The 15,234-nt window shown below is 46.8% G+C and overlaps 1 protein-coding gene across 1 annotated transcript in view; it reads right to left on the reverse strand.

The window, feature by feature from the left end:
• Positions 1-15,234, reverse strand: part of PAPPA (pappalysin 1) — a 173,381-nt gene continuing 158,147 nt past the window's right edge. The window contains exon 22 of the mRNA XM_042878915.1: positions 1-6,192. Coding sequence (XP_042734849.1) covers positions 6,085-6,192 — 108 coding nt within the window. The 3' untranslated portion in view covers positions 1-6,084. The remainder of the gene's footprint in view (positions 6,193-15,234) is intronic.

The raw sequence follows: 15,234 nt of genomic DNA on the forward strand, positions 1-15,234 counted from the left end.
TCCAGTTCAGAACTCTTTAATACAAGCTTATATTGTTTGTGTTTCTGATTCTCTGTTCTCCCAGCATCTGGGGACATTAACCCTCATATGTGTGTGAGCATGTGTATGAAGATATATACAAAATCACACAGTTAAATATTTAAGCATACAAGGTATTATATATTTATATAATATAGAACTTTAGGGTATAGGAATCAACAATGGCAAAATATTTCTGATGAGTCTGACAAAACTTTTTTTTTTTTGAGTGAAACATGACCTGTTCTTGAAAGACCAGAGGAAGTTGTTGTTTATTAAAAGAAAGAGAAAAACCTGTATAAAGAAATTCTGTGAAAATGACTTCAAAAAAAACCTCATGAACCAAAAAAGGACAACTGTTAAAAACTGTATTGAAAAAAAAATAAAATAAATTAGATGAACAACTGTGTAAATATAAATTAAAAAAGATGACAATCTTAATAAATAAGCTTTACTATTTACATCTTTATATATTGCTTGGAGACTTAAATTAGATCCGTTAAAAACAAACGAACGCAAAATAAAACCCAAAATCGGAGCAGCAAACGTACAGGCGTGAGGTACAGAATTAAGGGTTGAACTGTATTTTGCTTGGTTCTTTTTTTTTCTTTTTTTTTTTTTCTTTTCTTTTCTCTTTTATACAGTAGACCAGTAGAATTCTTGTGAAAATAGATCCTCAGCACTTCATTGGAGTATTGGTTGACGTCGCTTCCAAATGGTGCCAAGAAAGATTCCATAATAATAATAACCATAATAATCATAATAATTATAACAATAATAAAAAGATACAATATGATACATAAATATGGAAGAGCAGTTGGTAATATGAATACATTTTTCTCTAGACGAGATCACAGTTTTATTTGTAAATATTACACTGATATATATATATAATATTACACATATAATATTATATATATATCATATATATTTATATATATATATTTATATATATAGTACGGCTCAATCCTGCTCCCAGTGAAGTCAACAACAACAACAACAACAACAACAAAAACCCCTGTTGACTTGGTGGAAGCAAAATTCAGCCTATCATCTGCAGACAGGTACGTAATTACAGAGGCCGTACAATGCAAGTTCCACAATGGTTCCAATTCCCTCTTTAATTGCTGGTGAAATGTTTCATTAAAGCCCTCGTTCTTCACACTCAGAAGATGGAAACTGGTGGCTGAATTGTGGCCTCACCAAACGAATGAAAAAAACAAAAGACCAACCCAAGCCAGAATGGGAACCAAAGACAAATTGGACTCATAGCTCTGCATCTCGACCTCGCAGGACTAACAACACCGAGTAGCACCAAGATCCTCGTCTGTCACGTGAAGCCAACGCAAGTCTTGGTTCTGGCCTCAGAGGAAGCGATTATTATTCTTAGTGAATCTTGGATGTGTAGATCAGGTGAAAAGGGGAACAAATCCGCTTGCAAAACTGAAAGTGAAACAAAACCTCAGGCCCTGCTCTGCTCCTGCTGACACGACCTTCCAACACTGGTTCCCCAGGTGGCAAGAACAGCCCAATACAAACTCCGATCGAGCAAATGAGCCATAGCTCCAAGAAAAAACATTTGGGCCACCTGGGCCTGCTGGAGCCTTGGTTACCAGAGCTTCAGTCATGTTCCCATTGACCTCAGTGGTCAGCAACTTCCAGAGGCAAGAGGACTGGTCCCTGGCCTTCAAGGTGCACAACACACAAGGCCAGCTGCCCACTCAAGGGAGATGGCCACAGCTGGAGGATGGGATGGCACAGAACAAACGTGGAGGATATCACCTTCACTGCACCACTGAGACTTACATGGGACCACTGAGATCACAGCCGTGACGGTATGGAGAACGGTGTCTAAGCTGGGCAGAAGGTCTCCTCCCAGGGACACCAACACACCCACCGAGTGTCACTGAGGCATCATGGATGGAGCAGGGGAGGTCAAGATGAGGCCAAAGAGGTGGCGATTTCCATGGCATCCAAAAAAATTAAAAGGACAAATCTCCAGCTCTAAATACCCTTGGGCATCCCAGCCTCACCTGACCTCACCGTAACACCTCCTGTTTTCTAGCTTGGCCTCAATTGGGATTGACGGGGCAGAGGTGCAGAAAGGGGACATCAGCGCGCCGCTAATGGGATCACCTATCTCCTCCCACTCATTCCCAACCTCTTGCGACTCCTCGGGATTCAGACTGAGCAGTGCTTCTGAGTGCAGTAATTAGAGCACACTGAAATACTGGTTACATGTCTGTGTACAGTTGGTTAATGTAAAAATGAGCACAAATACTCACTTAAAAACAAAACGAAACAAAAAAAATGTGGAAAAAAAAAACAAAACTCCCCCCTCCCCCCAGACAACAAATACCAGGGGAAAAAAATACCTTAGTCTTAGTTCCTGGACTTATCACAAAGCACAAGGAAAACAAAACCAGACAATGTTATAAAACCTCACAGTACTTCTAGGGAAATCTACACTTAAGTATCTACCTCTACTCAGCTGGCAGAATCAGTGTTTTCCTTTCAAACTCACAAAAATAGGCTCTGCTCTTCTCTCTTCTTGGATTTGGATTATGTGGGTTTTCTTTTCTCCTATTTTTTTTTTTCCCACTTGAATCCTTTGTAGCAAGAAACTTTTGTTGGCTATTGGCTTTCTTTTTCTCTTTTTTTCTTTTTTTTTTTTCTTTTTTTCTTTTTTTTCTTTTTTGTTTTTCTTAAACACAGGTGAAACCTAGAACAAACCGACAGTTACAACCAAGTGAAACCGAAACCGGAAGGGAGGTAGCTGGAACCCGACTCCAAGAGTCCTCTGGTGCCATCCTCCTTTCTCAGCCTGGGAGGGGACAGCAGGAGATGCAAGAAAAGCGGGATGACACCAGCTCAGCCCATCTGCGAGAGGGTGGGGAGGGAGTGGGGTAGCAGCTGATAGGAGTTTCCCACCCCATCCCGCACCATTCACTGCTTTCTGCTCCAGCTTGCCCTCCCTCTGGCCTTGGAGACCACTGGTGGCCCTTTGAGTGCAGCCTTGGCTCACAGTCTGTGACAGAGATGCTCTTGGCACCGATGTGACCTGGACTTCATAAGCAGCTAAATTTCATCAGCATGAGCACCTTCTCCTATTCCCCCAATTTTCTTGTTCAGTTTCACCCCGCGTCCCTCTCGTCTTGCACTGGATGTCCATCACCATCACAAAGGCTCATTCCCCAGGACTCTACCAGGCAGTCAAGGTCCTTACAGCAGTAGATGCTGCAAGGCCATCCAGTTGGTCAGGTATTCAGATCCCATGAGTCCCCTCTCCTTGTTCCCCTTAAAGCAATCTGATCTCCTTGAAAAATCAAAACGTAGCGTTCGTAACGTGAGTTAATGTGACTCAGAGCAGCATCTCTGCTCGCGGTGCTCTCAGCCCCTCTGGAGGAGATGGACAGTGCCAAAAATGGAAAAAAAATATATATCAAATAGCAGCATGGAAAGCCTCCGTGCGGGGAAGGGACCTGGTCGTCCCCAGACTGCCGAGAGCAGAGGCTGGCCCTGGCAGGACAGAGTCACTCAGAAGGTCCTGAGCCACAGCAGCAAGTGGCAATAACGCTAACACAGACCTGTCTCTCTTGGGCAATTCCTAGGTGGGAAAAGCAGATGGAAAATCTCCTCCATGCTGAGCTGCAGAACTGATACAGGAGTTTTGTAAACTGGTCTGCCATCAGGATGCATGCAGGGCCTGAAGTGGGGATTCCTACATGGGTGAAATCGGGGTGGTGTGGATGGAAGAGTTTCTGCCAAGATGCCTCAGGTGCTGATGTGCTGGCAGCCTGAAAGGGTTTGGAGGTGCTGTGCTCCTCCAATAGGCTGGATGGCACGTGAACCAATTACCAGCAGAAAGGAGGATGAACGACTGAGAAGGAAGCAACCTTCTCCCAATTACTTATTTCCATTGTTAATTAGGTGGCAAGAAGAGCAAGTGGAAGTTTGCCCAGGGGCCAGTTTCTGCTAATGCTCTCTACACTGGTAGCCATTCAGCTTTGCTCCATAGAAGGAGCCCTGATCCCACTGCATCACCCTTCCCCCATAGCCCTGCACGGTGGGTACAGAGCCATCCGCACGGCCCCCACGGCCAGGCCCTCTCCAAGAGCTTCCCAACAGACAGCTCCTCACCTTCTTATGCTCATCTGCTCTCCAGGCCTCCAGATTTTAGGTTGTGAGATTATTCTCTGGGTTATTCCCATAGAGATGACCCCAATGGTGGGTGCCTGGCTCTTTGCACCTACAACTGTCAATTTTCCATTTCTAGTTTTCCTATCTATCTTTACATCCATCTCCACGAGCTAAATGATTCCCCTTAACATTTCTGCCTTGCTGTAGTGTCTGAATATTCAAAAAGGCGGGAGAAGGAAAATATCTTTCCAACTTGTCTTTTCCCAGTAGATTGTACAAAGCAGGAGAGTCCCAAGGAACAGGAAGAATTAACATTTGGGAAGATGCTCTTTCAGATGTGTGCTCCTTGCAGCAGGAACCCAAAGCAGCAGGAGACAAGTCCAGGCCACGCTGAAGACATCTCTAGGCTTTATGTGGGATGGTTTTAACAGCAGCAATAGCACTAAGATACTCTGGGCATCTCAGTGACTCAATGTGATGATGAACCCTACGATAAAATGAGCCCCACAAGAGTCTGGCACAATGTGAGCTCCTCTGGGCTGAAACAGGAGGATGGAGCTATATGAAAGGGAATTATGAGAGCTGCTGCAGCTAATGCCCTTCCTGCTGGAAGATTACAAGCAGCTACGCTCCCGGTCTTTCAAAGATATCTGACCTACAGGCCTGGATGCTTAATACTGACAAATATGACCAAAATTTTAATACTGTCTCCCCGCAGTACATACTTCCTCCTCTTCCCCTCTCCTAGGAAAACAAGAGCGTGAAGCAGTTGTTAAATATACACAGCCATAAGAGTGGGATGGAGGAGGTTTAGAGAACCCCTTGGGTGGGCAGAGACCAAAAAGCAGATTCCTTTGGCTGGCTGGTGTCCTGTTTTCTTGCCCCAATGCTGAGGAAGAGACCAGAGGGTTTGAAAGGCAGGTTATAGGTAAGCTTTAAGGCAGACTGTTTGGTTGCATGGGGTTGTTTTCACCCTGTCCTGACACAGTAAGGAAACTAGTTGTATGGGACATAGCAGCAGCAGTAGCAGCAGCAGACATGCTCAAATGACAAGTGCGGGGGTGAGTTACCCTCTCTGCTCCTCAGAAGCAATCATCCACATTCCTCAATGCCAGTCCTGACTCCCCACTCCCTGGCTCCACAGTGGGACCATTTGCCCACCTCTGCAGAGAAACATCCCAGCAGCCCTCTGGCTTCTGGCCGGGCGACAAGGGGGCTTTTTGTTTGCTTTTTGAGGGCAGGGGGGAGAAGGAGGAGCTGTACAGAAAGGTCACTGCAGCCTGCTGAGCTCTCTGGCTGGAAGTAGCATTCTTGTGAGGAGCAGATGAGTCCCACGTCTCGAGCCGACTGGGCACCTGGCAAGTCACTTGCCAAGAGGCACAGCCCTGCAGAGACCCCACCCCAGCATCAGTGCCCCGAGCATGAGATACCTTGGCATTCAGCATCAGAAAAGGCTCAGCCCGGAGTCCTCCAAGAGCACAGCCTCTTCCATGAATGGTCTGAGTTGTGAGTGCTGGAGAGGGGAAAGTGTTTCTGTGTTGATCATAATCTCTCACTCTTTCTCTCTTTCTCTACTTATTTCTATAAATACGTGTACATAAATAGCTTGTTTCTCGCCTTAAATCTAGATATGAACTGTTCAAATTAGGTGGGCATAACATGCTGTTTTGATACATGAATGTCTTCTCAACTTGACTCTTGGTTGTTTCTTGTCATCGCTATTTAAGATATAGTTAATACATAAACCCCTACTTTGAGTTCTCCTTGGACAAAAATTAAAGGCAGACTGGTTGAATTCTAAGGGTCTCTGGTGCAGAAATGCCATCCAGTTGAGCAGCTAAATGTTAAAAATGATACCAAAAGGGATGTGGTGTCTCTCCTAGCCTGCCTTGAGCAGTGTGGTCCTCCATTCCACGTCGCTCGGCGTTACCCAAGACTGAAGCCACGGAGATCTTTCTGATTGTGCTCTTGGGCGTTGGGATCCCGGCAAGCACACTCTCCTTGTAGGTCACAGGACATCGGGAAGGGAGTAACCTGGGGAAGGAAACACAGGCATGTGAAGGAATCATAGAATCACAGAAAGGCCTGGGCTGAAAAGGACCGTAATGATCACCTAGTGCAGCACTGTGGAGAACAAACGAGACCTCTGGAGTGATATCTTCAGAGATCAGCTGGAGTCTGCAACTGCATTATTTTCTACAGTGATTTATTTCAGTGGCACACTGAGGCCTCAGATGAGCCACTTGTCCCTATGCGAGGCTGTGAAATGGATGAAGAAGAGCCTGCTCAGCTCATGCAGTTGCTGGTCAGCAGATCCTCCTTTAACTGCTCGGTCAGGCATGTGGACACAGCTGTCCAAGGAGAAATGTACTGCTCAAGCAACCCTGGGGCTTTTAGTCACCAAAATGCTGGAATGCATTACGCTGCCAGCCTCTTCTGAAGGGCTGTCCTTCCTCCAAAGCCTGCAGACATGAAGTGATGGCAAAGCTACCAAACTCCCATTGCACGTGACCAGCTTAAAGTCTCACTGAACATTATGCCCAACAGTTCCCAGCTCAGCATTTCCATCCACCTCCCGCCTGAGGATCTGGTGAACCCTGCTTCTGGGCCATAACCTCCCCTCTGTAAGGCACCACACTGCAGTAGGGCCCTATGGCTTGGGTTCTGTTTCCATGTCTAAGTGTATTTGTGTATTCAATTACGAGTGCTTTTGGTTTCAGTTTCTCCAGGCAGGAACTGAACCAACCACTACCTAGCAGATCAGTGAAAATACAACTGGGCAAACAGACTTCTCTAAATACCTGCTGAGTTTAAGGGGAAAAGATACAACTAACAGCCACCGAGAAACAGCAGAGGAACACAAGTGAGTCGCTGCTACATGCAGACAAAATCTGACCATGATCTCTGCAGAAGCGTGGGAAGGAGCTGAAAGAAGACTGCAGTGCCTGGCTAGCAGACTTTGATTTTGGCATGCTGCATCATCACATTTACATAAAGAAAAGGGGGTGCCAAAGGAACAGTGTCTTGCTTGTCCTGAAGTGCATTCCCAAGAATTTCTCCCATCTGCACAGACTCAGAGAATGACCTCATTCCCCTCCTTAACACTCCTTCCCAGACAGTGCCATAACCTGTTCAGTGCTCCTGGTATCTGCTGTCCGTGGCTTTGCTGCCACACGTTTGCTCTCTCTTTCACAAACGCATCTCTCCAGGCCATGAAGGTACCTTTGTTCCCTGTGCATCAACAGCACACCTAGGAATGCGTGAGACCAAGCGCATGAGCACACAGCTGTCATTTCCCAAAGACCTTCCATACGTGTCCCTGCACGTCCATCACAGCGTGCTTTTCTCCTGACATATGAGAACAGGATAGAGGGGTGTGGGTCTTTATTTCACAACTGGGGAGCCTACAGCAGGGACGTGCTGACACAGACGTTAAACAGCCAACACTCACCGCCACATCAGGCTTCAGAGAGCCTTCTCCTGTTGCTTTTGACTTCTATTCCCAGAAGACGTGACCTTCCTCACCAACCTATGGCCTCAGTGACTCATGAGCTGAAGAACCGAGCAGTGAATAACCTGAATCTACCGATGTGCCAGTGTGGAGGGTGCAAAGCAGAGAGAGTCCAAAAGCTTAAAAACAAATGGATTCAAGTAACCGGATACCAAAGAAGCTTTAGAAACTGCAGAAAACAATGGGAGCTTACGGGTCACTTGATCCAACAGAAGCCAGCCACAGTAGGACTGTTCCATATCACAGTGTTATGAATATTCTTCGATAGGAAAATGGAGAAGTCTGTAAACAGTGGGGCTCGGGAGGGACTGTTTAACGACTGAATTAAAATACTGCAGAGAATAAAATGACACATGAAAGGAATTGACTTATTTTGTTCAGCAGAGAGGGAAACATTTTTGGTTTAGATTATCTGCTGCAGTTCAGGTTCGACCTTTCCTTACAAGACACGAAAATAAAAAAGGCTATTCAGAGCAAAATTTATGTCTTGGAATGAAAGTTTAGTTCACTTAGAAAATGCTCAAACAAAACATGTAGATATGTCTGGAGTTTTCCCTTACTTTTATTTTTTATCCTGAATCATTCAGTTCAGCCTGGATTTGGCAATGATTTTGACTTAAAAAATCCTTCCTGTTGTACAACAGAGCTACTGGTTGGAGGCGAGATCTGGGCTCCTGGTTCTTTCATTTGTCTTGATCAAACTTCTTCCTCTCCCTGGCCTAGATTCACGTTTGTCTCTAACAGCCTAACAAAGGCAATTCAGTGTCCCTGCATTCAGTGGAGAAAGAGGCTCATAGAGAAGATGGATACACATTTTACACTGAACACAGGAACACCAAACAAGGCATTTCAGTAAAGTGGCTGAAATTAGCCCTGATCATCTAATTGCTCTTTGTCTCTGCTTCTCTCCACGCATAAGCAGGACTGCAGCATCTCTCACTGGCACAGACATCCCATAAATGCCAACATTTCACTTGGAGGAACAAGAGCCAAGAGTGAAAGCCCTGCATGACCAAACTGCTGGCTCTCACTCCCCTATCTTTGTGGGCTGTGCTGAAACTGTGACCTGAGGAACCCAAATCGCCATGAGTTTGGTGCTGCGTTGGAGTTCTCTACCTCCTGCATCCCCTCTCCTCCCTACCTGAACAAAAGCTCCACGTAAGAGAACAGACTGTTACTCCACTGCAGCAAATATCTGGGAAGGAGTCACTAAGGAAGTGCCTTCCCATGTGCTGTCCTCTGAAAACCCTCTGGTCTCCCCTCAGCGGTCACAGACAGAAGAGACAGAAGCCATCCCTCTGGGGCACTGCCAAGGGCCCAAAAGCAGAGCTGCACAGCCCAGCAGCAGTCAAAGCAGTGGGGAGCCTGACTGGAAGAGGTTTCTTACTGATCAGATTAGCCTCATTCACTTTATGACCTTTACAGATTTTGTATGCACTTTAATTTTTACAGTGCTATTGTCCAGAGAGATGAATAGTTTTGTCTATGGCAATGAGCTCCACAGATCAGTTTTCTATTATGTGAAAAGGCAAAGATTTTTATGGGTAGTGAGCACATCCACAGTCAAATTAGACAGGATAAAATTTGCCAAACATTAAACAGTGATGTGGGATTTCCACTTTAAATATCATCTACAACAATTAAACATCTGATTTCCTCAAGGACCTGATTTCCAGAGGTATTTAGGGAATCAAACCCACACACAGCATCTACTGGGACTGTCAGAAGTGCCCAGCACAGAGAAACCATAAAACGCCTTAGAACAAGAACTGTCTTTTGTCTTGGGCTTGTTCTGTGACAGCCCTGTGGAGCACAGATCCACGAACAAAGCTGCTGGATGTGCTGCAAATAATAAGCACTGAGCATTTTTCTGAATGATGGCCTGTTTAGGTGTGGAGCCCAGATACACTGACTCCAAGATGAACTGCTGCCTTTCTTTTTTAATAGACTGGGGAAAGCCCAACTCATTAACAACATGTATGATTTGCACAGAAATTCTGAGATACATCCGTTGTAAAGCAGTATTACAGAACTGTCTCCTCTTCCTTCCACCTCCCAAGTCCTGCCTTCCCCTATCTCTTCCCACATAGGAAACCTGGCTAATACCTATGAGAGTGTGGAAGAAAAGCTGAAATTCAAACTTAGGGCCTGGCTTATTACTGGATGAAGTACTGCAGGATGCTGTCTCCACAGGCTACCTAAAATAATCTGAGAAAGACAGAAGTGAAGAACACAGCTCTGGACACCTACACGCTCCCCCTACACATGCACACATCTCCTGGAGGTGATACTTGCGTCCTCTATGAAGGCATAGGAGCCCTAAGTATCCTCTCCCAGGCAAGGTGATGAAACCACGGCCAAAACTCGCACTGCCTTTGGAAGCAGGGCTGCATTTGCCCTTGATGCCACGTTCCAGACTTTGGGTGCAAAGACAACCATGAAACACAGCGGTGCAGAAATGGGACCCAGGTCATGAAATGAGTCAAGAGCCATAAATCCTATCTAAAGAGGCTGGTAATATCCCAAGATAGATTCCTGCTGAGAAAGTCCAGTGTGGGAACACTGACAGAAGAAACAGCCAACAGGTACAAGGAGGGGTGGGAAACACTTCTGCAGAGGGTCACAGCTTAGCCCTAGCACACATTCATATCATACTGACCCAGCTCCACCTCCCATTCAGGGTGGGCAGCATTCGCTCTGGGCTGGAGGCAGGGGGAAGCAGGGGAGGAGGCATGGAAAGTGCTGGGAAATAACTTGTTGTTAGACTTCAGCTCTGAAGTGTTTGCAAAATTTCCCAGGCGAGATGAATGGGAGCTATGAAGGCCTCGCTGCACACGGAGCCTCTGCAGTGAACGCGGCACTGAGATAAGCGTGGCAGGTGGTTCTGAGTGCCATGGCCCTGAGACCCTCACAGCTTGAATGCGGGGGAGAATGCTCCCCGTGAAAGCCCTTGCAGGACAAAAATGCATCTTGTAATGTTCTTCCCAGTGTTTTTTGTCATTTAGGTCATAAGGGCTGTTTGGAGATTATGGAGCAAAAAAAAAAAAAAAGAGCTCCCTTCTAACTCTGGGGGCTGGTATGCAGGTTCACACCTAGGGCACCTCTTGAGGGGGTCTGGGAAGGGTGAAGATGAAGCTTGTAGGGAACATACTGAATTTCTCTCATTTGCACCTCTTTAAACTGGGCTTTTCCTCATCAAAGCCAGCAAGCCCTACATAATAAGACACAGCTCACCTAAGCCCAAACGACCCTCATCAATGTCCACTGGGTCCCAACCAGATGCAGCCCCATCGATGGACCCAGAATGGCCCAAAGCCAGCTGAGATGCTTGTGAAAGCTCTGGTGGCACAGGGTGCTGGGTGCCGAACGCCCACATCCTCACCAAGCTCCTGCACTCACGGGGCTGAGCTAAGCAAAGGAGCCCTCGTGCCAAACCACACGGAGCTCAGCTGCTCAGCCATCAGCTGCGCTTCCTACCCTTGTGCTACTGATTGTGCAAACATGAATGTAATTAGTCTAAATAATCACCGAAGATTTAATAGCAGCCAGACCACCCAGAGGCCAAATAGCTGGCGGTGGAGCAGAGAAGGTTTGTTCGCTGGTTTTTGTAACACTTGCTAATGAAGTGAGGTCGGATAGCAAAGCAAACACCCTCCACGAGCACTTCCCCTGGGAACGCTGTATGTTGTGGGAAGCCCCACGTCCCTTGAAGCCAAGAATGTTCTCTCAGGATAGGCAACATGTGCTACTACCATCCCTGCTTTTAATTTATCGCCGCCTGGAAAGCCTCCCCGAATGATTATGAAACCGGCTCTGAGCCCCAAAATAAGCTCCCATCCCAACCAACCATGACTGGAAGCGCTCCTCTCATGGCAAGCAGTGAGCCACTCACACTGCGATCAAAAGCTCCTGGGGAAGTGAGTTCACCCAAAGGCCTGGGTGAAGCAGCATGCTCAAAGCACGCAGCAGCGCCGAGCCGCTTCCAGGGGCATGAAGCAACGCTCCTCATTGTGTCTGGCCTTCCTCCGTGCTCACCCGCCATTCATTGTATCTCGCCAGCTAATTACAGAGCTGACAAACACACCCGGCTGGGGAGTTCTAAGCTGTTGGGAGCAGCACCATGTCACAGCCATCGATTCTTCTGGATAAGCAAAATTTCCTCGGCTGGGGTGGTCACTTAGGCTGCTAATTGTGCACGCTGCCTCAAAATCATGTTCTGCAAAAGGAACAAGACCTGTGATTCCCCAGGACAGGTCTGTGCAGTGGAGAGAGCAGAGAGATGGCTCTTATTTTTCCCAAATCCCAAGAAATGACTATTTATGTTTTCTCAGGGGTGGGAGGGGGCAGACCCCCCTTCCTAGGGAGACAGGGACAGTCTTGGGAAATCCCTCCTGGAGCCAGCAGCAGCCCTTCAGTTCAAAGCTCCTTTCTTTAGGCCTTGAATTCTTGGCCATAAAGTCTCTGAAGAGGTTTTGATAAGTTGCATATCTCGTAGATAAGCAAAGCTTTGGACGAATCCCACGCGGTTCTCTATCTACCGCAAGTCCTCATTTGTTTTCCGCCAAGGCACTTGCTGGTTTTCCTCTCCAAGGTGTTGGACAGCAATGTCAAGAGGCTGAAGGGGCAGCATTTGAGATGGGAGTTTTTGCCAGGTTGATTCTCCTTTTTCTTTTCTCAGGGCTCTGGGGCAAAGGGGTTGAGGGAAAATCTGAGAGATAACCGAATGACATGGGTTTTTCTCACGGGGGCTGTAGTTCTACCCCTTATGCGATGAAAAGGAAAGGCACAGAGGAAAGACAGATGAGTCTGCCCTTTCAAATGGCTTAGGTTGGGGTAAATTTAGAGCAGCAAAATTCCCCACGCTTAAATTTGCAGAGATCAGACTGCAGGGACTTCAATGCAAAAGTCTGCTATTTGAGACTGGAACAAAGTACGCAAGCAGCCTGGAGAAAAACGTTTCTGATTTCTGTGAGGCCTTTCTAGACAGCCCTGCACTGGGAAAATTTGTAGAAGAGAAGGGAAAGAGAAGTGAAGAGGAGCAGTGACTGGAGAGAAGATTTCCTGAAACTAATCGGAAAGAAAGAGCCATCAGCTCTCCCTGGCACATCTCACACCCCAGGAGCTCCATGCAGCCGCTGCCAGCCCAGGGCAGCCAGCTATGCCCAGGTTATTTATTTTCCCCACTTTAAGCGCTGTCAAATATTTAATGCTTTAAAAAATAATATCTTCTTTTATCTGCGGCAGGACACAAAGCAAGAAGCAGCTTCCTGGAGCAGCCAGGCGGAAGGGAGCTGGCAACCTGCGCTGGGTCAGGAGGAGAGGAAGATGAAAAGGAGACGGGCTTTTGTTTTGTCCTTCACAGAAGACTTTATCCCCTCCAGATACACAACAGAAGCCTCCTCTCTCTTGGAAGTTGGCTTGCAGTGGCCTTCCTGTCTCCCCAAGCTGCTCCTGGGTCATGCACAGGGCAAGCTGTGCAGCCACATCCACTGCCAGTGCCTCCCTGCTGCTCCCTGTGCCCTGCAGACGGCTGTCCCTGCTGCCCTGGGTGCCACTGCACAGCCTCGGCTTCCCTTCCTCTGCAGGGCACGCTGATCAATTAGCACAGAACAAATAATTAAGCTGATGAGTGTCTCTTTTTCCTGCTTGCTGATGGCCGTTGCCTCAAATTCATGCCTAGAATATGACCGAATTTATTTGTTGCCATTTGCAGCATTCAAAAGAAGCCTTTAATGATTTCTTTTAAGCTCCCTGGACTGATTGTGAGTAGTGCAGGGCAAATACTCATTATTTCCTATCTAAGCAGCAGCACTGATTAGTCGGTGGTTGGCTAGATAAGCCACACCACCCTGCTCCCCTCTCTCTGCAGAAATGCACAAGGTCATTTGCTGCTAATGCTCAAATGCAAAGCAAAAACGTGCCCCAATGGAATGGCACATGGAAGCCTCCTGCGTTTTTTCAGGCTAATAAAACAGGAGTGTGCAGAATCAGACATTAAGTAAGAGGACTGTGGATCAAAGTGAATGTGGGTTGAATCTTTGTTTTGTTTTTCAGGCAACCCAGTTCACAGCACTGTGTGCAGCTGAAAGTGTTTCTGGGAGGGGAGTGGGAATGCAGTGAAACTTAAGTCTTGACAGTTTGCGGACATTAAAGATCTGAAGTCAGCTCTTACTTGCCTGTTAGCTCCTGAATCTTCACATGATGCAATGCTAATCTTCAGCCCTTTCCTAAAATAACGTGCGGAGTTGCTATGTTCTGTTAAATGTGAACCATGTGTCACCTCAGCAATGGCTGCGACGGCAAAAAGATGATAAATCTAAAGCTTGTAAAATGTCCTATGACATTTTGGGAGAAAAACAGGTGTTGCATAAATGTTAGACATTTATGGGTAAACTAGCAGGGGCTTTGAAAGACTGACACATCTGCCACATAGTCTGTAACCCTGAAAGAAAAGGAGCAAAGCAGGCACTTGCATGTGTCTCGCTCTTTCTACAACTGTATGAAAATACATCCTCATCTGGTATTGGAATTAGCAGAGCTGGACTCACCCCTCCCTGTGTCTCCTCCAGGTTTTTGGCTTTTACACCCAATGTGTATTTTAAAACTGTGCCTGCTTAAGTAGGTGGCAAATTGTGCTGGAAGAAGTTGGTATGCGGAGTATTTTTATTCAGCTCCCTTTTCTCACACCTTTCATTGTTTTTCCCCTTGGAATATCTCCTGTAACGCTCTACTCATAAAGCTCTTCAAAGGCAGGCCTGTGTTTGAACAGCCTTGTCCAAAATCTGCTCTCCAGTCAAAGACCTCAGACAGGAAAATAACTCACAGGGCCACGCCGTCGCTGCCACAGGTGTCCCAGCCTACCTTGCAGGGCTGTTATCCTCTCTTCACCTGATAAATGTAATAAACTGGGACTTGGTTTTGACCTGCCAAGGTCCAAGGAGAAGGCAGATTTCTCACTTCCCAGTGCCCTGTTCATTGGTGGGTTTTGGGAGAGAGGCAAGGCTTGGGGAAGCAATAAATTCTGCTCCCAAATCTTACTCCTAACCCTCCCCTCAGTTCAGCCCCACGCTCTCCATGCCCCAGTCCTGTTTCTGCCCCAGCAGGATGTTGTGCCCTTCATTCCTGTCCCCGTGGGGCTGGTTTGGGTCAGTCCTCTCCTGACTACATCCTTGCTGGTCCTATGGTGCCTCTTGGGGTTAGGAAAACTACCTCCTCCCCTAGCTCCCGTATAGTGAGGAAAATAATCCCTCCTGTGTGACAAAACACATCCCTCAATGTTCCCAGGTGGGCCAGAGGCAGTCACAGCACTGCACTGCCATGAAGTTTTTGACTGAGCCAAGGAAAAGAAACCTCCAGCAGCAGCTGCCTTTGAAAGGACTGCTCCCTACAAAGAGGACTTCAGTCCCTCAGCTGCTGTACGTAGAGAAGCTTTTTCCTCAGCCTGGTAAATTGCATCATCTCATACACTAAACCCACGCTTTCCCTGTCTACTCTGAAGCTTTCAAATTTATTAATGCGCATCAGATACTTAACATAGCTGGATTTTCTTCAGTGATCTATGCTCA

The sequence above is a fragment of the Lagopus leucura genome, unplaced genomic scaffold, assembly GCF_019238085.1.
Source record: "Lagopus leucura isolate 7727_CA_CO unplaced genomic scaffold, USGS_WTPT01 Super-Scaffold_100022, whole genome shotgun sequence".
NCBI classification, from domain to species: Eukaryota; Metazoa; Chordata; class Aves; order Galliformes; family Phasianidae; genus Lagopus; species Lagopus leucura.